The sequence below is a fragment of the Amphiura filiformis genome, chromosome 2 (assembly GCF_039555335.1).
Source record: "Amphiura filiformis chromosome 2, Afil_fr2py, whole genome shotgun sequence".
NCBI classification, from domain to species: domain Eukaryota; kingdom Metazoa; phylum Echinodermata; class Ophiuroidea; order Amphilepidida; family Amphiuridae; genus Amphiura; species Amphiura filiformis.
Window position 1 is genome coordinate 70,824,231 of NC_092629.1, and position 25,721 is coordinate 70,849,951.

The 25,721-nt window shown below is 35.5% G+C and overlaps 1 protein-coding gene across 1 annotated transcript; it reads left to right on the forward strand.

The window, feature by feature from the left end:
- The first annotated feature begins 2,606 nt into the window (after positions 1-2,606).
- Positions 2,607-11,574, forward strand: LOC140142519 (ras-related protein RabA-like). Its single transcript, XM_072164513.1, has 4 exons — positions 2,607-2,789; positions 5,896-6,058; positions 8,800-8,922; positions 11,408-11,574. Exons 1-4 carry the CDS (start codon positions 2,607-2,609, stop codon positions 11,572-11,574), a joined length of 636 nt encoding a protein of 211 aa, XP_072020614.1.
- Positions 11,575-25,721: the final 14,147 nt, after the last annotated feature.

Consider the following 25,721-nt stretch of genomic DNA (forward strand, 5'->3'; position numbering starts at 1 on the left):
TTACAAAAGTGTTGTTGTTTCAGCCATCTTTACAACATAACTTAAGAACCACAGGACCTACAAAAGTATATCTGTGATATTTGAATTGAGCAATGTAATTTTTGCTAAAGCTCACTACCATTCGCCAGATGCTGTGAACTACATTTTTGTTGCTGCTTCGACCAACAATACATCGTATACCCTTAATCAAAGTGCCATAACTATCTATCGATCTATCGAACAAAGTACATCCCGTAAAACGATACTAATCCAAAAAAAAGCTGCCGCAGAACACTTTAGAGAAGAAATCCTTATTTCAGAACTTAGTATTTTGGTTTCAGAAGAATAAAGCAACTATGTTCTCCCTGATCACCTAGGCGGCTAATAGGACCGGATTTAACTTTTGTTGGCCTCTGCGCACGGAAACATGATTAATCCGTGCTTCAGATGTTACAGATGCACGCGAAGCACTCGAATAAGTTGCCATATTGCAGCTAAAATGCCACTTTTAAGCTGAAAACATAGACTAATAATATACTACAGGATTAGTAACCCAGCAAACACAAAAACGTTTTAAAAACGTTTTAAATAAGTTATATTTTGGTTTTTGGTTTAGGTAAAAACGTTTTACTAACATTAAAATGTCGGGTTATATAAAGGTCATCAAAACGTTTTAAAACGTTTGGTATGAAAACACACTACAATAATATTTTTAAAATGTTTTCAAAATGTTTTTGTAAACTATTTTTGCAAACATTTTTTCCAAATGTTCTTAAAATGTATTTTTCAAAACGTTTTAATAACATTTAAATGTCGGGTTATATAAAAACGTTTTTAACGTTTTTAAAACGTTATTGCAAATATTTTGGGTAAACATTTTTATCAAAATATTTTTCAACTAAAATAACATTCTGTTTAGAATGTTTTGTATCAAGTTTTTTCAAAAATGTTTTTGGAATGTTATAAAAACGTTTTTATACCCTTTATATAACCCGACATTTAAACGTTTTCTGTAAAACATTTTGTGTTTGCTGAGCAGTCGATTATCAAAAAAAATTTTTTTAAGGTTATACAAACGTTTTATACTCTTAATATACCCTTTATATAACCCGACATTTAAACGTTTTCTGACAACCTTTTATAACATTTTGCGAATGATGTCGAAAACGTTTTGTGTTTGCTGGGAACTCGTTTGTGCAAATGAAGTCAATCCCACATACCATGCATACTCTATGCGCAATGCCATGTCTTGTTTAAGATATTGACTTGTGTAAGAGATGATGCATAATTCATCGCAAATTTTGAAAAAATATAACTGTCTAATAATGACAAGCATTTGCTCTTTTCTTTCCATTGCTGTCATTATTGTGAAGTATCAAGTAGTTGAGGTACTAGTTCCCCAGCAAACACAAAAACGTTTTAAAAACGTTTTAAAGAAGTTATATTTTGGCTTTTGGTTTGGGTAAAAACGTTTTAACAACATTAAAATGTCGGGTTATATAAAGGTCATTATAACGTTTTAAAACGTTTTGTATGAAAACACACTACAACAATATTTTTAAATGTTTTCAAAAAATGTTATTGTAAACTATTTTTGCAAACATTTTGCCAAATATTGTGTCAATACTTAAATAACATTATGTTAAAACATTTGAACCCAGCAAACACAGAAATGTTCTTAAAATGTTTTTTCAAAACCTTTTAATAACATTTAAATGTCGGGTTATATAAAGGTCATAAAACGTTTTTAAAACGTTATTGAAAATATTTTGGGCAAACATTTTTCGCAAAATATTTTTTCAACTAAAATAACATTCTGTTTAGAATGTTTTGTGTCAAGTTTTCAAGAACGTTATTGGAATGTTATTGAAACGTTTCTATACCCTTTATATAACCCGACATTTAAACGTTTTCTGTAAAACATTTTTGTTTACTGAGCAGTAGATTATCAAAAAATGTTTTTTAAGGTTATGAGAACGTTTTATACTCTTAATATACCCTTTATATAACCCGACATTTAAACGTTTCTGACAACCTTTTATAACCTTTTGCGAATGATGTTGAAAATGTTTTGTGTTTGCTGGGTCAGTATGTTGGGTAAGTATTGCTGCTGATGCCCATGTTGAAATTGGCCAAATAACCTGTATCTTTGCCCGAAAGGGTAAAAGTTAGTACCATTTCTTGCCCGCCATCTTGGAAAATAGTCTCCCTTTTTCATTCGTTCAGCATTGGGTAGTTTTTATCCTGACATGATCCTCCTGGGACAATGCTAGACGTGGGATCAAGACCGAGTGTAATTTGCAGTGCATAACGACATTCAAAGCTTGAACAAGATCATCAGTGTGTCTGGACATTAGAGTAGTCCAGTTACGACCAATATTCTGGTATGACAGTCTTCTTTCGCACGTTTCAAATATTGAAACGAATGAAGCATTAACCGGCAGCTATTCCAAAGTACGACTTTCATGAAACACTTTGTTTTTATGCTTTTCCTCGTCCTTAATATTCGACATTCGCCTTCAGTTCACGATTTAAATAACACATACTGTGTGGTAAAAATGGCCTGGAGAAATGCGAATTTTGTGTTAATTAGTTATAACAATGCAAATGTGAACCATTGAAGTATAATGTCATACAAGCAGAGGCATGTATGGGATACTCGCAAAGTGATTCTGTTAGGTGATAAAGGTACGGGAAAATCGAGCCTGTTTTATCGTCTGCAGACTAACCAGTTTACTTCAACACGACGAAATTCCATACGAAGTGATTTCCATGTGAAAGAAATTAGTGTAGATTCAAGGATAGTTAAGGTAGGTTATGTAATATACAGGGTGAGTCAAAAAAAGTGCAATAGAGAAAAGAATCCATTTTTATTTAAGAATCGAGTTGAACTTTTTAGGTTTTAAAACATTTTATATATGGTATATTCATCAGTGACCTTGTGTGAAAATATTAGGGAATTAGCATTTACCGTTTTGTTTTTATGACACATTTTATAGCGCTACCCAATTTTAATGTTTGTCCAAGAGACATCTAAAATTTGAATGTCAGCCCACTCTGTGTTAGGAAGATTTGGAACAACTGCTATTTTCTTAACCTCATTGGGATTAAAATAAAATGGGGCACTCAAAGTGTTATTGCCCTTGGTCTTGTTTAAAGAGAAGAAACATTATTTGTTGTTATTTTCATTTTACCTTTACTTTAAAGATGTTTATTCTCTATCAAAAATATACAAATTTGTAGGCGAGTTTTTCAAATGTCAAAATGAAATGCGCGCAAATTGAAGTGGAGTGAATTTCAAAATATCCAAAAAGTTGGACATATTGGGATTAAAAAACTGGTGTTGGAGTCGAGTGAGGTATGAAGGACTTAAAGTAATGTTAGAAAGTTTGTTTGAACAGAAAAAAAGAAATTAATATAACGCAAAAACAACCTCATTTAAGTTAAAGTCAGTTTCAGATATGGTGTCTTTACCGTGCACTGTGTGCTCTCATTCAAAACACATGGTACCTCGTGGACAAATAACGAAATTGGGTATCGCAGCAAAAGGACTCATAAAAATTAAACGGTAGTCACGATTCACTTCATATTTTCACAGACAGTGGCCATTGAGTGTAGCATTTATAGAATTTTTCAATATTGGGAAAGTTCGACCTGGTTCTTACATAAATATTGATTCTTTGCTCTATTGCAGTTTTTTTGACTCACCCTGTATATGCGCGCACAAAGTGTGTCATAGTTAGTGTGGGGGTGTCACATTAATGGGTGTTTTAGTTCACAGGTTAATATACTACAGATGGACCCCTGAACCACATAGGAAAGTGCGAATCCCAAGTCCTCAGGACCTATTTATGACGCCATGCGCTTAGAGCATCCACCTCAACTTTTAACTGAAACTCGTAAGTGTCTTACGTTGGTGTCAGCGTGCCGATGATGTGTATGTGTAACTAAACATAAACCATAAAACTGTAATAAATGCCAGTTCATGAGCGTGGCATATGGAACACGAATATCGGGCTGTATACCATTATGATACTCTCCTAAACCAATGACTGCACTCTCATTACATTCCCATGTGCTCCGATTGGCTGGAAAAGTAAATTCACAGGATCAATCGAGGTCTGTACACGATCTAGTAATAATATATCCTATCATTTACTGCGGGAGCTAACTTTGACGTCTATGTTTACACGTACAATCCAATCACGTTCTCGCTCCCTCACACTACTACAAGAAATCCCCAATGTGGCACGTAGGATGGGATGAAAGAGCTTTCTCTGTTGCAGCTTCTACAAAAAGGAATTTGCTTTCAGAGAACATCAGAAAAACCACCAATGCCCAATGAATTAAAGCCACTCTGAAGATCTATCTTTTCAATTTGTAACAATTTTGTATTGCATTGTTATTTCATTTATTTATATTTCTGTTTAATTCGCCCTGTGGTTGGCTCATGTGACACACGACACGTTAACGCTGACGGGGTTCGAACCCGCAACCTCATGATTACGAGCCGAATTCGAACCCCTCGGGTAAAAGCAGGGGGCGGCAAAAAATAATGGGCTGTGGAAGATGAATTACTAAAGAAAAAAATGCAGGGCAGAAGGGGCGGCAAGAAGAATTATTAAGGCAAAAAGAGCGGAAAATTATTGAAAAGGTTAAAAAATAGTGCAACGAATGAAACTATATCTTAAAATTTTGTTTTTTAGCAGGGCCGCTGCTACAGGGTGTCCCAGAATGATCTATACCGGGAAAGATGGAATTTTGTAGGTATGAAGGGAATGTTGAATGGTCATATTGTTTTGCATTTTCAGTTCTACATATATTTAGCTTTCTCAGATTTTTTAGATTTTAAAAATTGGACGTTTCTAGTAGAAGTTATAGAAGATTGCGTAACAATGGTGAATTCTAAGTTTTGACAACGCAACCTATTTTGAAAATCTGTAACATTACTAACCGTTCAGCACAAAGTTATTTGGAAAAAGTTATGCAGGTATTTTAGTTGTGCCCTGTTCATATTTCCACTAAATAGCCGATATCTATCTATTATTTATGACGTTACGAAGCAATCATTATATGGAATTAAGGATTTGTGGCCTAATCCCATTCTCTCTTTGGCGGTAGTTTTAAATATAGTTATTGTGGTGTGAGGTCCATGTCATTTGAAATGTTTGCAGAGATCGAACTGGTTGTGGTACAGAAAAGACAGCTCCTCAATTTACTGTACAGCAGCGTGGATTTCTTTCAAAAACTTACTGGCAAACCGGCAGCTATGTTGAGACGCAAAGAAGATTCATTAGATGATAGTGTATAACGTAAAGAAGTTTGACGAGCACGGAACTGTCAGGAATCGGCAGAGTGAAGCTTCAGGTGCTCGTAAGACTGTAAGAACTAGAGCGAACATTGCAGCTGTCCGGCAAGCTTTAAGGCGCAACCCCAACAGTAGTTGTCGTCGAAGGCTGTGCCAAACATCCCACGTTCTTCATTTAATCGTATCGTGCCATTTTTCAAAGGTATGCGAGTCGTTTTTCATCGATTTTACATTATTGCATGCCACGCCAAAACAAATAAAGGTAGCGTGCTGAAATTAACAGAATAAGTAGGAGACATATCCAACATTATAATGCTGGTATCAAAAATAGATACACTGCCCGTCTTCTATTTTTAGTTATTTTTGCAAACACAGTACAAATCATTCTGGGACACCCTGTAGAGGGGGTGTTAGAAAATAGTTACTGATGAAAAAAAAATTGAGAAAATTTTAATCCATCCCATTCTCCTCCCTACTTTTTAGTTTAGATTCTTGAGCGCAAAGGGGCGGCAAAATTTACCTTTTCTGCAGCCCCGGGGTTGGAGCGGCCATGAACGGTACGCCACTGATACGTTACCGTTACGTTTTATGATTTCTATTTTGTTTAGTTCGGACTATGGGATACGGGAGGCTTTGAGGCGCATGATTCAGTGCCTAATAGCTATTGCCGAGGTTGCCATGTTGGATTACTCATCTTCGATTTGACCAACAGGAATTCACTAGACAACACACGACATTGGATACAACAGGTTAAACAATTCCAAAGAGATGGTAAGTTTGTTTACACACAGAGAAATTTTACATTACGTTATGTAAGTATAGAACCTCGAAATAATTAAGTACAATTTACCTCAGAACGATGTAATATATCACAAATGATGTAAAAATTTAATCAACCTTCAAACATACAAACCGTTTCAAAAGTTAAGTCTTGGTAATTGGAAACTTTCTTTTCTGAAGTCATCATGTCAACAATGCCCAGAAAACTTGCTTTTTGCCTTGTCGCCATTTGCCTTGCTGCGATTCCTTCGAAGAAGGCACCAGATGAATCAACCTTCATTTTACGCGCTACTAACCAATCACAGGCTGCGGGGAGTTGATCGTCAGACGCAAACTAGTCTTTTTATTTCTGGCTCCTATTATAGTACTCTTAGCAACCGGGAGACTTGCGGTGGCTCAGCTCCCTTAATAATTTGGTCCCACTAATTCCAGATGAATAAAAAATGTGATCAGATACCGGGACAAATGCGTGTTATTGACCTATTGTTGGCAAAATTTCCTGACACATAGGGGGTGGGGGAGGGGGAAACCCCCTACGGCACCCCCAGGATGGGTCACCAGAATGTTTTGTTTGGACAGCTTCCCATGTTAAAAATCAGGATAGGCATAATAATAGTGGGTATGAGAAATGTGACTGCCATCCCCATTCTGTATAGACGAATCCAATTTCACGTATTCCTACACCTCAATGGCAGCCATAGCTGGGTCCCCGTCGGGTATATACCACCTAAAATATGAAATGATGCGTCCTTGGCGGGGATTTTAAACTGCATTTCATCACCCGTGTTACACGTAGGCAATAGAATGATGAAAGTTTACAACACAAAACAACATAACATCGATTTTTAAGCGACTTTAATCCACCCAAAAAGGGAGTCTCCGGCAATCATAGCATTATGCCTGATATGTTTTAAAAATAATTATCAAGCACGAATCACATGGTTTTATTTAAAAACAAACTCATATTGACCATAAAAAACGAAAAAAAAAACACAGTCGGCTCTCAACACGCGATATTCAAAATTCTCGCGCCGAACTTGTCTTAGTGCAATGACATAATGGTTATTAGTGCTCAATTGTCGTCAGCCTCCATTTTGGCGCCCGGGAATTCTGAATATCGCGTGTTGAGATGTTTTTATTCGTTTTTATGGTCACCATGAGTTTGGTTTAAATAAATCCACGTGATTCGTGCTTGATAATTATTTTTCTTACATCTAAGGCATAATGTTATGATTCACGGAGACTTCCTTTCAGGGGGCACTACACCCCTGGCCCAGTTTTGCACTTTTCTCAACAATTATAGCGCATTGGTGGCAAGTAAGATATGTATATTATAGGGGCAAGGATTACAACTACTGCACTGAAAATTCAGCAACTCAAGAAAAGTAGACATTGATTTATTGATCAAATACTGGTTTCCCTCATTTGTGACTGCCCAGCAAACACAAAAACGTTTTAAAAACGTTTTGAATAAGTTATATTTTGGCTTTTGGTTTAGGTAAAACGTTTTAATAACATTAAAATGTCGGGTTATATAAAGGTCATGATAACGTTTTAAAACGTTTTGTATGAAAACACACTACAACAATATTTTTAAATGTTTTCAAAATAAGTTATTGTAAACTATTTTTGCAAACATTTTTGCCAAATATTGTGTCAATACTTAAATAACATTATGTTAAAATATTTGTACCCAGCAAACACAGAAATGTTCTTAAAATGTTTTTTTCAAAACCTTTTAATAACATTTAAATGTCGGGTTATATAAAGGTTATGAAAACGTTTTTAAAACGTTACTGAAAATATTTTGGGCAAACATTTCTCGTAAAATATTTTTTCAACCCCAAAATAACATTCTGTTTTGAATGTTTTGTATCAAGTTTTCAAGAATGTTTTTGGAATGTTATTAAAACGTTTTTATACCCTTTATATAACCCGACATTTAAACGTTTTCTGTAAAACATTTTTGTTTGCTGAGCAGTAGATTATCAAAAATCTTTTTAAGGTTATGAAAACGTTTCATACTCTTAATATACCCTTTATATAACCCGACATTTAATCGTTTTCTGACAACCTTTTATAACCTTTTGCGAATGATGTCGAAAACGTTTTGTGTTTGCTGGGTGTAACTCCACAACTGTTGTCTGTGCTGAAATAAAATTTCCAGTGCAGTAGTTGTAGTCCTTGCCCCTATAATATACATATCTTACTTGTCACCAATGCGCTATGATTTTTAAGAAAAATGCAAAAATAGGCACAAAATTGGACAGGGGTGTAGTACCCCCTTAAAGCTACACGATCTATTGTTGATCGAAACAGCCGAAAATCGATTTTAATTATCCGAATCAATATATTATTGAAAAATAACACTTTCATATTTTGCAAAAGGGCATTCTACAAATCATATACTTTGAAAATTTGCTTGATTTATTGTTGTGAATAAGTTATGTACGTTTTACAAAAGTGTTGTTGTTTCCGCTCTCTTTACAACATAACTCAAGAAACACAGGACCTAAAGATTATATCTGTGATATTTGAATTTTTTACACACTCGCTATGAAATGATCCATGCACATTTTGCCAAAGCTCACTACCATTCGCAAGATGCTGCGAACTACAAAATCCCAACAGTTTAAAATAGTTGCTAACCTTAAACTGAATTTATGTTTGCATAGGGAATTTAGCCAGTTTAATACTTGTTTTATTCACCACTTCTTAAAATCCTTTTCAAGCGTTTCTATATTTAGTTGGTACCAAATCAGATAGCAACGAGGCAAAGATTACTGACCAACAGATGGAAGACTTCTGCTATGCCTATCAACTAGATGGAAAATTCCGTGTTTCTTCTAAAACAGGTGAGACATAAAAGTCATGTAGACATTATCAGATAGCAACAAGGCAAATATTACTGACCAACAGATGGAAGACTTCTGCTATGCCTATCAACTAGATGCAAAATTCCGTGTTTCCTCAAAAACAGGTGAGACAGTAAAGTCATGTAGACATTATCAGATAGCAACGAGGCAAAGATTACTGACCAACAGATGGAAGACTTCTGCTATGCCTATCAACTAGATAGAAAATTCCATGTTTCCTCAAAAACAGGTGAGACAGTAAAGTCATTACATGTAGACATGTTATTTATTTATGATCTAAAGTGTGCCGAGGCTTGTGAATCAACGTCCAGGCGTTGTGCCTGTGCGTAGCGCACTATAAATCACTGCGTTTTTAAAGTATCCATTTATATCGTTCTGATTTAAATTATATATATCGTTTGTTATAATATTATTAATTCTACCCTGTAAAATTTGCGTTTGCCATTTTTCATCATTAGTACAGCTGCTAAGCTGAAGCATTGTGCACTTTTTAGTAGAAGCATGAGAATTTCCACACATAAAGTACAAGGTCTATTGTTGATTTTAAGACGCGGGGCCATTTAGATTTGACCCCTGGTGACCGCTAGAGGTCACGAAAAGTCATACATGGGTAAAAAAAATAAATAAAAATGCGCGGATCTTGTGGACGTGAATACCAAATTACTCGTTTAATCACAAGGATTAAAAGAATGTATAGTTTGTGCTATCTACGACCTATCGTTACGGAGTTATCTTACAAAATTTTAATTTTTAGCTAAAATATCACATTTTTGGTTTTACAGGGGTAAAAATTTCAACATACTCAAGAATCAATAAATGGTATAGAGCTTGAGTTCTAACCTGTTTACATTGCTTCTTATGTGCAATGAAAGTCAGTAGTAATATTGCTTGTAGAGACGTCGCCACTTCCGGTTCCGGTCAAAGGTCAACAGGAAGTGGTCAAAGGATATTAATAAGGAGGGCATAATGACATCCGACGAGTCGAGCGGGCATTCGACGGGTCTAACTAGCATTCGAGAGGTCGAACGATTATTTGACGGTTCGAACTAGTATTCGAGGGGTTGAATGATCATTCGAGAGGTCGAATGAGACGTTTCAAGGCTGAATGTCCCTCACCATGTCTTTTCGAACGTCGATGGTCGGAACTTCGAATGTTGCTCGTTAACATGTGCAAAGTCTATGGGATTCCGTCGTATTCGCTCGCATCGATTTTTATGACTCTATAATTATCGAACGTTTCGTATCTCCTCGTCGTCGTGTGTAAAGTCAATGGTAAACCGTCGGATTTGTTCGTATCAATTTTAATAGGAGTCATATATGCCAATTAGCCACGCCCTCCACATTAACGCGGAAGTGACCTCATGACCTTTGACCTGAGTTGAACTTTGACCCGGAACGGGAATTGGCGACGTCTCTACAAGCAATATTACTACTGAAGTCAAGGATCAACAGCGGCCTATGGACACCCAATAGAATTTTACCTTGTTTGCCCTCTATCTCAGTAGGTAAACACAGTACATAGGCAAAACTATTCATTTGATTCCTGTCAGCTACACGAACAAATTGCCCTATTTTTTAATGGACTGAGCAACTTAAAATGAGGATAGCCGAGAATCTACCCGAATATTCAGTCGATGAAACATAGAACATAATAATATTATATTTAATCGATTAGGAGAAATGCTTTGTATATAGATAGATGCAACGTACCCTGAATACCAGAGAAGAAGCACATCATGAAATGCTTTGTATATAGATAGATGCAACCCTGAATACCAGAGAAGAAGTGAAGACACCGATGTACACATCTTTATTGTGCAATTCAGCCATTGTCACGATCATGCGCAGTAAAGATTTGAGCATCGTTATCGACGACGACAAATTTCGGCATTTTCCGAAATAGAACGGAAATTGGTTTCGAATAGTCCTCCTAAGTGAAGTATATGTAAATATCTCTGTAAGGCAACTTAGACAAGGATTGACAAACAGAACCGCCAAAGCAATACGCGACTTTTGAGTATATAAAATTTAAATAATTACTCTCCCTTCTAAGACAATCAATTGTGACGCGATTGGATATCACGAATCGTTATAATGATATACATTTAATATTCATGTATGAATCGGATTCTTCAGTTTTTATACATAAAACAATGTCATTGAAATCCTGCCACTCTGCTATTTCTTAAAGGTAATCAGGATTTCCTAGCTTGTGTATTAAATAAGCGTTCTTTTATTTTATTATAAATACACTTTTAGAATCTTGTCATTTACGGCATATACTGCTGTGGTTTGGTTAATCCATCGCCGTTGTTATGCAATGCGCATATTGCATTGCGGGAGGAATCTCGACACAATTGACTTTTGGTAGAGAAACCCAACATCCGAGTGTTGGTATCTTTACCATTGTTTATGACGATTTTAATGTGTTTAATTGTGTGTTTTTGTTTCTTATAAATCTTAGGTGATGGAATCAAAGGAATGTGCCAGGAAATTGCCAGATCAATGCTCGCCCACCCTAATTTGCGGAAGCGCGAAAGCATCAACATGACCAACGAGGAAGAACATCAGCTCTTTTTACTCGCTACAAAGCTAGAAAAGAAACATGAACAGCGACCTTGCGGATGCTAAAATATTTAGAATGTCTAGATTCCAGCAAATACGAATTCACATAAGCGGTTATGAATGGAAAATTGTGTAAGCGATATCTTCAACAGTGGCAATGCGTCCGTGTAAACCTCAAACAAAGCTTCTACGCATAAATCGTATGGACTATTAATGATCACTCAATGTATATTGATATGCCGGAGACCAGTCAACCCCCCCCCCCCACCTCCGACTGTGAAAAGAAAAGGAATATATAGGTAAAAGATTAGAGAGATAGAAAGAGAACTAAATTTCTTTTAAAATATTGAATTTGATATGAATTGCCATTGGATTTTAATCACGATTCAACTTGGCTGATATAAATCAGATACAAGTAGCAGGTGTTATAGTTAGGAAAAATCGGGCAGCAGTAGCCATGTTCAGACGTGAGTACCAGTCGGCGTAAATTTACAATGGCATTCCAAAGAATTTGCTTAATTCACCCACGCTTACTCCGACTACTTTACCACGGGCTCGCAGACAAATTTAACATGACCGTCGCAGGGGACCATTGAATACTCGGAGTAACTTCTGGAAGTAAAGCGGCAGTGCTGCCTACACGTCGTTACTTCAAACGAAATTTGTTTCTTTATTGGTCAAAACAAATTGCTGCTGATGTTTTTTTTACTTTTTCTGCTTTTTAGGCCTATCATATAATATCATTTTTTTTGCATCATAGTTAAAGCCATATTATAACATTTGCTGAGGAAGACGCCCTCACTGAATTTTTAAAATTCCTTTTTTACACGATTAAATTGTACTTTATTAAACCAATATACCCTGCAAAAATCAAGACTCTAGGTGCTGTAGTTTTGTCAAAATCCGAGATTTTGAATAAAACGCCGGAACCGGCGCTTTATTATTACGATGGAAATATTAGTCGAACGCATACACGATGTTCATAACACACAGTACGTACACGGCGTGCGGGACGGTGATATACACAACAAAGGGTCGTACCACAACATGACCGAAGGAGTGGTACGTATTGGCGACATGTGCGCTGGTAGTAAATTCCAATTTTCTTTGCTTTGCCGTAGCTGTTCGGCTCAAAAATAAAAGGGGATATATCTGACAGTAAAAGCTAACATTTTGTGGCAAAGAAATGCTAATCTATTTTGTTTGAAAATGTTATAATATGGCTTTAACTGATTGATTGACTGATTTCATTAATTGATTGAATAGCACTGTTCCTTATAAGGCCAAAAAAAAATATTGTTGTGTTGCCCTCAAGTGGGAAAATGGGAAAGTTGGGTCGGACGGTCGGATTTCTTTTTTTTTTTTTTGAAACCTTCAGTTTTTTAAAATCCCCTCAAATATTAAATAATGCTTCTTCAATTAGGGGACATTTGTCAATTTTGACTTCTGGATACCTGTTAGACATCAATTAAAGACGAGGGTTTCAATAAAATATTAATTTTAAGTGAAAAACATTGATTTTTTGAACAAATATGTAAAAATCATCATTCAAAAAAAAAAAAAATGCCGACCCTGATTTTTCAGGATTTAGGATCGGGCGGTTGAGGGCAACACAACAATTTTTTTTTGGCCTAATGCATGCAGGTCGATTGCGATGATATTGATAGCAAGTTGCTAGCACCTGACGATATTTGTATGGATTCACAGAACAAGGAAAGCCAATGTCAATGACCGATGCTTGAGAAAAGTTTGGTCATTAAGCATATATTATGTTGGCCTATATACCCTTTCCTTCCTTTCTCAGGATTAATTTTCCTCCCCGTATGGACTTACGGACAGAGTATTACCTATAACTTTACATTCCCCGCTACTTGTTTGAAACACTGGATCCGCTTCTCTGAAAGAGCCATGTGCTATTTTGCTGGCAGGACCCTTTCCCTTCAATACGTCTCTAAGCAGTCCGACAGCTGTACTAAAGTGGATTTTATGGCTGTGCATATTCATATTCTTACAACCCATTAATATAAACACTAAATTGTATAGCATAATGATGATAAAGCAAATCTATATGTTGTGAGTTTGCAAATAATGGTGATTTGATTTGAATGTTCTTGTTCTTATTCATTGTGTAATACATGTAATTTGTTTCTTTCCTAGAGAAAATAACATCATAATAAATCGAAGGATTGAACCCCAGAGAAAAGCATCCTAATAAGTGCCCCTAACCTATTAAATGTCTTGTTAAATTACGAAAACGTTAATCGAAGCGTCATTCATAATACAAGTTTGTTTGAGTAATGCACGGGCTTTACGTCCACAATTTATAGGAAAATAGTTGAGAGGGAAAGCGATTTCTCACCTAAAGCAAGTCCAATGCGCGAACCCCGATCTTGCTCTGGCCAACAACACAATGCCTTATCCGTTCGGCCATCACACCCTATCATTACAGCTTACTTGCAGTATTAGCTGTGATTTCTGACTACGATATTTAAAGATCACAGAGATTAACAACTGATTGCTCTTCGCATCAAATTTTAATAATAATAATAATAATAATAATAATAATAATAATAATAATAATAATAATAATAATAATAATAATAATAATAATAATAATAATAATAATAATAATAATAGTAATAATAATAATAATAATAATAATAATAATAATGATAATAATAATAATAATAATAATAATAATAATAATAATAATAATAATAATAATAATAATAATAATAGTAATAATAATAATAATAATAATAATAATAATAATAATAATAACAAGAACAAGAACAACAACAACAACAACAACAACAACAACAACAACAACAACAACAACAACAACAACAACAACAACAACAACAACAACAACAACAATATAGTACCGTTGACCATAAACACATTCACTCAGGCCAATCCTTAATCTTCTGTCCACATCCACTTCCCATGTATCCTCGGCCATGGCTAATGAGTTGCTTTTCAAACTAATTAGGCCTATTAATTGAACAAAACAACCTCCCATGTATCCTCGGCCATGGCTAATGAGTTGCTTTTCAAATTAATTAGGCCTATAATAGAATAAAACAATTTCTAAATGCGAGTTATATTGATACAGCGACACATGCGATAGATCTATTATGTCATTTATATGCCAATTATTATTTAGCTTATGTATTTTTTATCTGTGCAATTTATGTAATTCAGACTTTGACTGCGAAATGCACTTTTCTAATAAACCTTGAATGAATGAATTAGCTAGCGAGGGCCATCTGTCACATGATCATTTTCCTTCGTTAAACGAAGTGAGCGTACACATTAAAAAAATAGCTTCGTCGAACGAAGTATTCCTTCGTCGAAACAAACTTACTAGCTTCGAAGCAATTTTAATCTTCGTCGAACGAAGACATATGCGTGCACATTAGGAAAAAAATGCTTTTTAATCTTCGTTCGACCTTCTTCGAAAGAAGAAAATTCCCTAATGTGAACAGAGTCCACGTGTCACGATAAGATAATTATCTCGCCATGTCGACTTATTATCAACACTATAGAGAGATTGCGAAATTTACGTTAAACGTGATACGGGAACGCCAACGGCAAGCTACATTAGTCGAAAATCAGTTAGTATGCCCTCTAGCGGGTGATATCTATTGTGAATTGGTCAATCGTGGAATTACCGTAAGGGGATTACGTTGCGGTTGGTAGCAAAAAATGACGTTCCAAAATGACAAAAAAAATACAAAAAAACAACAAAAACTCGCAATATAAAATGCAGAAAAATGATATGTTTGTCGTGTTATGAAGTGAATCAAAGTATCCAGATAGAACAAGTAGAGTCCGACATGTAATATAACCCATTTTGGGGTTACAACTTGACCTAGTATAGACAAGAAAAAGTGAATAAATTTCGATTTTTTTCGACACCGGCAGATTGCCTATTCATTTGTGTGTGGAGAATGCCGTCCAAAAATCAGCTTGCGAAGAGGCGTTTTAGGCAAGATCGTGTCGTCTTACGATACAATGCGGTAGAATATTGTAAAATATTATTTGCCAAACATTGTGTGTATGTGTCTATATGTTAAAATGTTTTACAGCAGGTTTTGAACAAAATGTTTTTTGAGTGTTATTTAAAAAAATCTTTTATACCCCTTCCCCGTTTTCAGTCATATATTTGTGTTTGGTGGGTAGTAATCGAGCTAGGCATGTTAAATAATCTATTTTCATTTTGCTTTAATAAGTAAACAGGGTACTATCTATATAATAATGGGGTTTGTTTCTTGTTGTTCGAATAATATACACCATGGCGACTTCCGAGGCATCCAACACCAAACTCTGTTTAGTTTATTTAGACAAATAGCATATATACACGTGCTATAGGCCTACTCATTTTCCAACGAGCCCACAAAACTCAAACATCGCTAATTTGAACTAAATGCATAGAGCAATAGATACAGCCAGTCGTATTTGCATATTAATACCGAAGAAAGTGGGTTCGAAGAGAGAAGAAGAGAATCTATTCTCATCTTCCCAATGTCAACATGAAGATATCAATATTTTGCCAAGACAACTTACCAAAACATGTAAATCAACGTGTCAAGATAAATTATCATGATAAGTCGACATGTTTTGGTAAGTTGTCTTGTCGAGTTAATTTATTTCGTCATGTCGACATTATACTGATGATAAGTCGACATGGCAAGATAATTATCGTGTCAAGGCGTGGCACGAAGACTCTTCCGTGTTCACCACTATCGCATTTGCATAATCTCGGTCCCATTAATCTCGGTTAATGAATACAATTTTTGATAGACGCCAACTTTTTCTTTCATTTTTTTAAAAATCAACAGGTATGCGCATGTGCAACGACGGCGTATTAAAAAGTAAGTACGCATGTTCATACTCGTCATAGTAAATATTAACATTTTAACTATGATGTGAGAAGTGTCGGAGATAATCGACTGATATATTAAAAGAGAAAGTTGCCGAAACCGTCGGAGTATTATTAGAAGTCTCCATACGTTACGTCTATGCCGAGCGTCTATGTTGCGTTTGCTTCTGCCAGCTTAACAAAATATTTAAAACCATAACGCTTTTTCTAGCATTTTTGACAAATAATATTCAAAATGGCCATCAATTCATCAAACTTCTCAACAATGACTACTTCATCGCCGGATGCGATTACCAAGCCTTATGAGTATATTTTGTATTACACTACATTAGCAGTACATCTGTTCATTTTCATCTTTGGTATTTTAAGCAACTCGCTTTATTGTACTGTGATAATTCGTTTTCCTCGGCTTCGCACCTCATTCAATGTTCTAACATTTGCTTTATCTGTCGCTGACTTTATAGGATCGTCAGTTTCAGTACCGCTAACGAACATATTAGTGAGACACCATCACAGGACGAAGGCGCTTGACACACCTGTTTGTGAAATTAGCCTTTTCACTATGAACCTTGTCAAATGGTTTACAATCTTCATTATGACAGAATTAGCAGTTATACGCGCTAAATCTGTTTTTTCAAAGCATGTATGGCAAATGTCCATATCGAAAATAAGATTACTCGTTGGCTTTAATATTGTAGTAGTCGTACCGTTTTCAATCTACCGCACTTTTTCTCGAAAAATAACATCTGTAACCAGAATATCAGCAGCACAAATAACCATAGTACGGTGGTAAATACGGCCGTTTTATGGGACTATTTTTCTTTATCTTCTTCGGGTATGCAGTGTTGTCTTATGTGACTAAAAACGATCCGCAGCGTTGTCTTGCAGAGGTCGTGGCAGAAAGCGGCCGCGGTACGAGATAGCTACGCTTCGAGCAAGTGCTATTATAGTTGGTTCTTATATCATTTGTCATTTACCATACGTCACTTACACGGTGCTGATCTACTTTGGAGTTCTTACTCGATCATACTACTGGAATGCTTTTGTTTCCGCGATATTCTTGTTAACATATGTGATCGATTCGCTTATTCTGTCTGTGTCTTCATCGCAATATCGTAAGCACGTCCGGTTATTGCTGAAAATTAAAGAGCCCAAACCGCAAGTTGTCAACATATAGGGCGTCAGCTTTTGACATTTGATCAACAATTACTGTACCCGGTACAAACGTACCCGGCACAGAACACAGTCGGTGGACACACTTGTGAAGTTGTCATTTTCAATGAGGTGTTCCAATCATTGTGACAAAACATATCACATAGCACACGATTTTCAAAAAGTCTATTTGTTGAATTCATTATTCCCAGCAAACACAAAACGTTTTCGACATCATTCGCAAAAGGTTATAAAAGGTTGTCAGAAAACGTTTCAATGTCGGGTTATATAAAGGGTATATTAAGAGTATAAAACGTTTTCATAACCTTAAAAACATTTTTTGATAATCTACTGCTCAGCAAACAAAAATGTTTTACAAAAAACATTTAAATGTCGGGTTATATAAAGGGTATAAAAACGTTTTAATAACATTCCAAAAACATTCTTGAAAATTGGACACAAAACATTCTAAACAGCATGTTATTTTGGGGTTTAAAAAATATTTTGCGAAAAGTGTTGGCCAACATTTTTTCAATAACGTTTTAAAAACGTTTTCATGACCTTTATATAATCCGACATTTAAATGTTATTAAAAGGTTTTGAAAAAAAACATTTTAAGAACATTTCTGTGTTTGCTGGGTTCAAATATTTTAACATAATGTTATTTAAGTATTTACACAATATTTGGCAGAAATGTTTGCAAAAATAGTTTACAATAACATTTTTTGAAAACATTTAAAAATATTGTTGTAGTGTGTTTTCACACAAAACATTTAAAAACGTTTTCATGACCTTTATATAACCCGACATTTTAATGTTATTAAAACGTTTTTACCTAAACCAAAAGCCAAAATATAACTCATTTAAAACGTTTTTAAAACTTTTTTGTGTTTGCTGGGATTAGTACCGTTTTTAATAAGTGTGTAATCAAAATATCAACAGCACCACAATACGCAAGTAAATACTGTCAGTGCTGACAGTTGTGATTAAAACGATCCGCAGCGTGTCTCGCAGAGATCATGGCAGTAAGCGGTACGAGATAGCCGCGCTTCGAGCAAGTGCTATTATAGTCAGTTCTTACATCATTTGTCATTTTCCATACGCAATTTACAAAGTGCTGATCTACTTTGGAATTCTTACTCGATCATACTTCACGAATGCTTTTGTTAACGCGATATTCTTGTTAACCTATGTGATTGATTCACTTATTCTTTTAGTGTACCGAACCAAGGATTCTCGAGTAATAATATACTATAGGATAAGCCACACGTTTGCGCAAATGAAATCAGTCACACACTTCAATGCGCGTTCATGCATGTGCTGTGTAAGAGGTTGACCCGTGGAAGAGGTGATGCATGTTCTTTTCGTTCTGTAAAAAAATGTAAATAGCGAAAAAGGACGCACATTTGGCTGTATCTTTCCATTACTATCATAATATGAAAACCAAAATGCTGAGGTGTTAGCTCAATATGCTAGGAAAATATTCAAACCGATGCCCCTATGTTGACTTTGGCTAAATAAGCTGTATTTTTGGCGGAAAGGGTCCAAATTAATGACAGTCGATGTGCGACATCTTGGAAAAAATTCAAACTCCCCAGCAACTGTCAATCAAACTACGGGATAAGTCTGTTTTACTATTGAAGTACAGTCATGGACAAAAGTTTGGAATATTTTTATTTTGTTGCATAGCCCTGTTATATTATGGCTAATTAGGATATTTTAGATAGGATAATTTGGATATTTTAGACATTTTGGATATTATTATGTCTCATTAGGATAATTTGGATATTTCAGATATGTAGATATTTTAGATAATTTGGGTATTATTATGGCTAATTAGGATAATTGGGATATATTTAAGATATTTTGACATTTTAGATAATTTGGATATTATTATGGCTAATTAGGATAATTTGCATATTGTTCTGACTAATTAGGATAATTAGGATATGCAATATCACTAGTGTATGCGTCGTTCTTTTAAACTCTTTTACAGCAATATTCATGGTTTAGGAAACTTGATGCATGGAACTTGGTTTGTTTTCAAGAATTTGGTTTGTTTCACTCTGTCCAAACTTATATCATCTAAAATAATATTTAAATCAGACTATGCTTTAACTGTTGTCATATGGGGCTTTCCTAATATCATCTAATTATGTAGGGTGACAGCTCTAGCGGTACTCCATACGATACACCAGAACAGAACGCAGTGGGAGGACACACCTGTGAAATCGACATTTTCACTATGACATTTCCAATTATTATGACAGACCTAACAATTATACGCAGTTTATTCTTACTATTATTGTCATTCTCCATTTACTTCATTATACTCGAATGTACTACAAATGTATGCTTTTGTTATGTCATGATAAATAAATGAATAAATATAAGATGATAATTTTGCTGCAATAGTGAATCATCACAATCAGATGGCATCTACTAGGTTGCGGCCGAACCTGGCGCAAACCTATCCGCACTTTGATTATAACATCCCCCAATTATTTGTGCAGCTCCCCATTTGGTGAAGAACGTTTTTGATAACCAAACTACTAATCACCGATTTTTTGAAAGCAGGAGGAAACCGGAGATCCCGGAGAAAACCTGCGAGATCGAGCATGGAATCGGGATAAACCAAGTGCACATGAGTCCTTGGGCACGGCCGGGGCTTGAACCCAGGACCTCAGTGGTGCAAGGCGAGGGAACAGCCGCTGCGCCAACTCGTTATTCTATCTAACTTGTGTGGTCGATGCACCTTTTCTTTCTGTGTCTTCGTTGATATATCGTAAGCATGCCCGGTTAATATTACTGAACAGCATGCTGCCAATATATAGGGTGATATGTTTTGAAAATATTTTGATCAACATTCAGCGGTACATTCACAGTGTATTTTACCCATAGAAAAAATCATTCCGTACCATACGTGTACAGATCACCGACAGTGATGCAATCAACCAATCAGCATTCGGGAAATCGTTGACCCAATGACGTCATCGCTGGATTAACATTAATAAATTTGCAGAATCGTTCAAAAACATGAGTTTTAATTGCAAATATTTAATTTGTTTATCTATGAATGTCAATGTCTATCTTGTATTGACATGGTATATTATCGAGGAGTTGAATGCGCCGGGGCTTGTGAAGCGGGTTCATTTGTTTTTCGTGACATTAAAAATCCATCTTTCGCATTGCTTTTGACTACATTTTGACGCTTTTGTCACACTTCTACTGTAGATATGTAATTTAATAGTCATCGTTATAAGTCACGTTATTGCTGCGGCAGTCAATTACAATTTCGTCATTGATTTCGTAACGGCCATAGGGATCCCCGGCAAAGATCTCATTATCCTGGACATTGTGCCCTCTCGGGTATGGTAGTGACGGTAGCTGCGTATTTTACTGGTCGCAGCATCGAATCGCGTGCGTTATCCTAATCCCAAAGAGCGTATCCACGCACGCAGAAAGGCGTTTTGTCGGCATGCTTGCAACATCCGTTGACCGTTTTTTGCGATAAGGATAAAGAAAAAAACTTAAAAAACTGCTTTTCTTTTGCAATTTAGACAAGAATTAAATGGTTATTTTAAGTTTACATTCTAATTCTTTAAGTCTTGGCAACAAATGGAGCAAAAAAAATGTTTAAATCAATCGCTTTTTCCCGTTTATCTCTGTGTTTGGTTTGTATATGCTGTGTTATAAAAATGAAGAACCGACCATAGTGGGCCTTTTTGTTTTACTTGGTTGAAAACGAAAAACGGTCATATACACGGACTTATAATGCGTTTATAATTAATTTATGGATACTGCCTTTTAATATTCCAATTACATGTCTCAAAATATTTCCGTAAAAAGTCCCGTCAATGCTTTATTAATTACTAGCATAATACTACGGTTTTTTGAGCAGTAGAAATGAAGAAGGCAGTATCTGATATGCTACATTGTACGACCTAAAATGAGTATTATGCGGTCCATACACGATCAATTTGATTGATCAATATCAAAGACCTTAGATACAAGAGTGGATACAAAATCTACCATTGATCAATATCAAAGACCTTAGATACAAGAGTGGATACAAAATCTACCATTGCACTCTACACACGATTTAGTGATTTTATTGTCCAATAAAATCAAACAAGATTAGATTTCTTCAATAATATTAAAGAGATATATTATTTTGTATCCAGTCCCGCATCTAGGGTTCCCAATATTGATCAATCAAATTGATCGTTTATGGGCCGTATTATATTATTTTGTATCTGTCCTCGCCAATTTAAATTAACCATAATCCAACATCACTGGTGTGATTTAGTTATATACGAGCGTACAGATAGGTCTAAAGCATATAATAACGCTTAATTTGAAAATATATATAAATAAACCATTTAAAAATGGTCACCGTAAGGTATGTACTTCTTAAAACATGTATGCGTCGGATACACGATCAATTTAATTGATCAATATTGGGGACCCTAGACGCTGGATTGGAAACAAAATAATATTTCTCTTCAATATTTAAGGGAACAACCCAAAAGTTCGATGAAGCCCTATAAACGAAAGTCCTTTCGTTAGAAGGCTAACCCCCTCCCCTCTAACGTAAGTTTTCAAATATCGAAAATTCCAACCCCGGATTCCAACCCGGATTCATAGGATACAGGGCCGTCGCTATGGTGGATGGGGATGCGGAGGAGTGCGACAGATGCAATGATATTGATCACGTTTATGAAAGAAACCAATATTCTATTTTATTTTAAAATATTTTTCTTCATACCTTTTTGGCACGAAAAAAATTATGACTTGCTGGATTTTCAAATAAAAAGAATCAAGGTGCGGTACAGCTGATTTAAAAAATGAACTTACAAATTGCAGGTTGCGAGTACTGCACTCTATATCGATTTGTAATTATTTTGAAGCAACCACTGTAAAATGTCAATATCGTACTTCAAAAAAAAGACTAAAATTTTAAAATTACATTTTAAATCCTTAAAAAAAGATCAACTTTGACCGATGTTTTATCTACTTTTTACAAACGTAATCGGCCTTTTTGACCCCCACCCTCCCTAACGAAAGGACTTTCGTTTATAGGGCTTCATCAAACTTTTGTATTGTTCCCTTATTGAAGAGATCTAATCTAGGTTGATTTTATTGACGGTTGGACCAGTAGCATCGGAAAATTGCCGATTGCCATGGTCGATGCCCCCATATGATAACCCACGCTACGCCACTGGGTTGGACAATAAAATCACTATTGATGTTCGTGCGTAGGCCTACAGTACACAATGGCAGATGATCCACTCTTGTAGGGTCTTTGATATTGATCAATCAAATTGATTGTGTATATTCTGCAATTGCCAGAGAATACACGGCCACCAAGCCTTGCATGGATAAGTAAACCCATTTGTTAATCATCCCTTTCTTTCTATATAACATCTGCCAATTATATACCAATTTAACAACCGTTACCATGGTTGCGTGTACTTATGATCATGACAATTTATTTGTGTAACTATGTTGTATAAAATTGATATCATAAAATGTATAGTAATAATTACACTTTAGTTGTAATATAAACACCTCCTAATTTGTTGGAATCGAGAATATGAGGCCTGATGGTGCGATTATAAGATGAAAAGTATAGCCCGTAGAAACAAAAGGTAATAAAAAACTTTAAAAAAAATGATATGAAACAGTTTTGTCAAATTTGTATTTGGATATTAACAGTGTACTCGGGGAGCTAGGACCACTTTCTGTGCACCCCCACAGGACCAAACCAAACCAACTTTTTTAGGTTCCTGAGATGACCCCAAAACATAATCAGGATGTTCCCAAAAATATAAACTGGCCCCAAAGAGGGGTAAAGGTCATCGAACTTTGCATAGGGTCAATATTTTGTTAAAAACCATTCCAATGTATTCCCCTAGTCACAAGGATTCAGAAAATGTATAGTTTGACCTATCTTGGACGTATTGTTCTTGAGTTATAACCAAAAAGGTCAAAGGTCACATCTTTGCCTCTATAGGGGTCGAAAACAAGAAAGTGCTCCGATTTTGCCAAAAGAGGTGTCGAATTGTTCGTTTTGGTTAAACAAATCAAGTAAGGATAGGATTGTAATATCTTGGATGCTTCGTTACCTAGGTAACACAGCAAAATAGGTCAAGTAGGCCCTACCATTGAGGCCTATAATTGACCTTGACCTATTTTGCTGTGTTACCTAGGTAACAAACATCCAAGATGGTGCAATCTATCCTTATTTGATTTGTTTCATCAAACGAACATTTTGACACCTCTTTTAGGCAAAATCGAGCACTTTGATGTTTTCGATACCCATAGAGGCAAAAACGTGACCTTTGACCTTTTTGGTTATAACTCAAGAACGGCACACCCTAGATAGGTCAAACTACTAGTATACATATTCTGAATCCTTGTGACTAGGGGAATACATTGGAATAGTTTGAAACACAATTTGAGCAAGTTTGAAATTTTGACCCTATGCAAAGTTCGATGACCTTTTACCCCCCTTGGGGCCAGTTTATATTTTTGGGAACATCCTGATTATGTTTTAGGGTCATCTTATGAACCTAAAAAAAAAAGTTTGGTTTGGTCCTGTGGGGGGTGCACAGAAAGTGGTCCTAGCTCCCCGAGTAGTGTGGAACTATTTTTGAATCGGACACACCTCATAATATTACATCATGGTGGATATTGTCCTTATTTATTATCACTAAGGTAATAACATAATTATGTGTCTTCTTCTTGTCTTACGGAAAATCAGATCAAAATTATAGTGGAGTATAAATTTCAGTGCTCTTTATTATTCTACTTTCTCTTCCTCCCTTATTCTTCTTCCCTTCACCTTCTACTTCTTTCTACTACACATCTTTCTCTTTTCCTTCTTTCTACTTCTTTCCTCGCCTTATTTTTCTTCCTCCTTCCTTCCTCCTATTCTGTTCAAATATTTAAATAATTGTTACCCTCCTTTAGTCATTCTGTCATATGTGTTCAGATTCAAACAACCGATAGGAATTCTAATTATTCTCAGTTGATGGGGGATATAAAGAGTTAATGTTGTAAATTGGGTATTTAGGTTTAATTTATTTATTTTTCAGTAAAATTTATGACCGACTTTTCTAAAACTCGACTGTGTGATGTCCAGACATGGCTATGACATATATTTAAAGCTTAGGGTGACAGGCGATTTTTTGGGTTATGATCCTCAACCCATTGCTGAAACAATTGCGCCCGGTGCGCGCAAAATATTACTATATGGTCGAATCCAACGAAAAGTGTACACGGCATGTTCAGGGCCATAACTTAAAAGTATTAATCAATTGGCATTCGTTTTTGTATTGTATTTTATTCGCCTTGATCATACGCTTCGCGCCATATATAATAAGACCCCCTTCTGTGAAAAACTTAGACACAGAGACCCCAAAACATGCTATTTTTACCCATTTTTTCAAAATATTTCTTACAGTATATATAAAAACATCTAAATCAGTTATGAAAAGAAGTCATTGGATTGAATCTAAATTGATTTCCTGAAAGGTGTGTATTCAAAGATTGCTTGTTCAATTTTCACATATTTGTACATAATTATGAATTTTTGTGATAATTTTTTGAGTGGTATTATTTTACATTACATACGAATACAATTTTTCATAGCACTCGATATATCTTTAATCAATGGAAATCACTAATAAATGCGCAATTGATACAAGCTTTGATATGTCCAATACTGAAATGCATTGCATTCGGACATCTTTATTATTGTGTTAAGCTGCCAGAAATTCTAAATGGCACAAAGGTAGGGTTGGTAAAAAATATGCATTACCTCCGAATACATGTTAAAAGCTGTGTCATTTCCACAAAGTGAGAGAATAGTAAACAATAGTTAAGCAATAGGTGCAGGGTAATACACTCTTTATTTCTACCAAGTTTCAATAGCCTGCGTTTAAATATTTCTGAGATGTCAACAATAAAAGCAAGTATTCGTAGGTAAATTTCGGTAACCGAATGTTACCTACGAATACAATTATTTCAACATGACAGTATTGTGAAAGTACGCCATTCATGCCAATGCCCATATTGGTTCATAACGAAGGCCTGTATGTTTGCTATCAAATCATATGTCAATGAAAGTTGCGAATTCACATACATGCCCACCATGCAAAACTGAATACGG

What these genes read in the sequence shown, in the direction of transcription:
- LOC140142519 (XM_072164513.1), top strand. Translation starts at nt 2,607, where the DNA reads ATGTCATACAAGCAGAGGCATGTATGGGATACTCGCAAAGTGATTCTG. An exon ending in TAGATTCAAGGATAGTTAAG is followed by an intron (nt 2,790 to 5,895) that starts GTAGGTTATGTA and finishes TATTTTGTTTAG; the next exon opens with TTCGGACTATGGGATACGGG. An exon ending in TAAACAATTCCAAAGAGATG is followed by an intron (nt 6,059 to 8,799) that starts GTAAGTTTGTTT and finishes ATCCTTTTCAAG; the next exon opens with CGTTTCTATATTTAGTTGGT.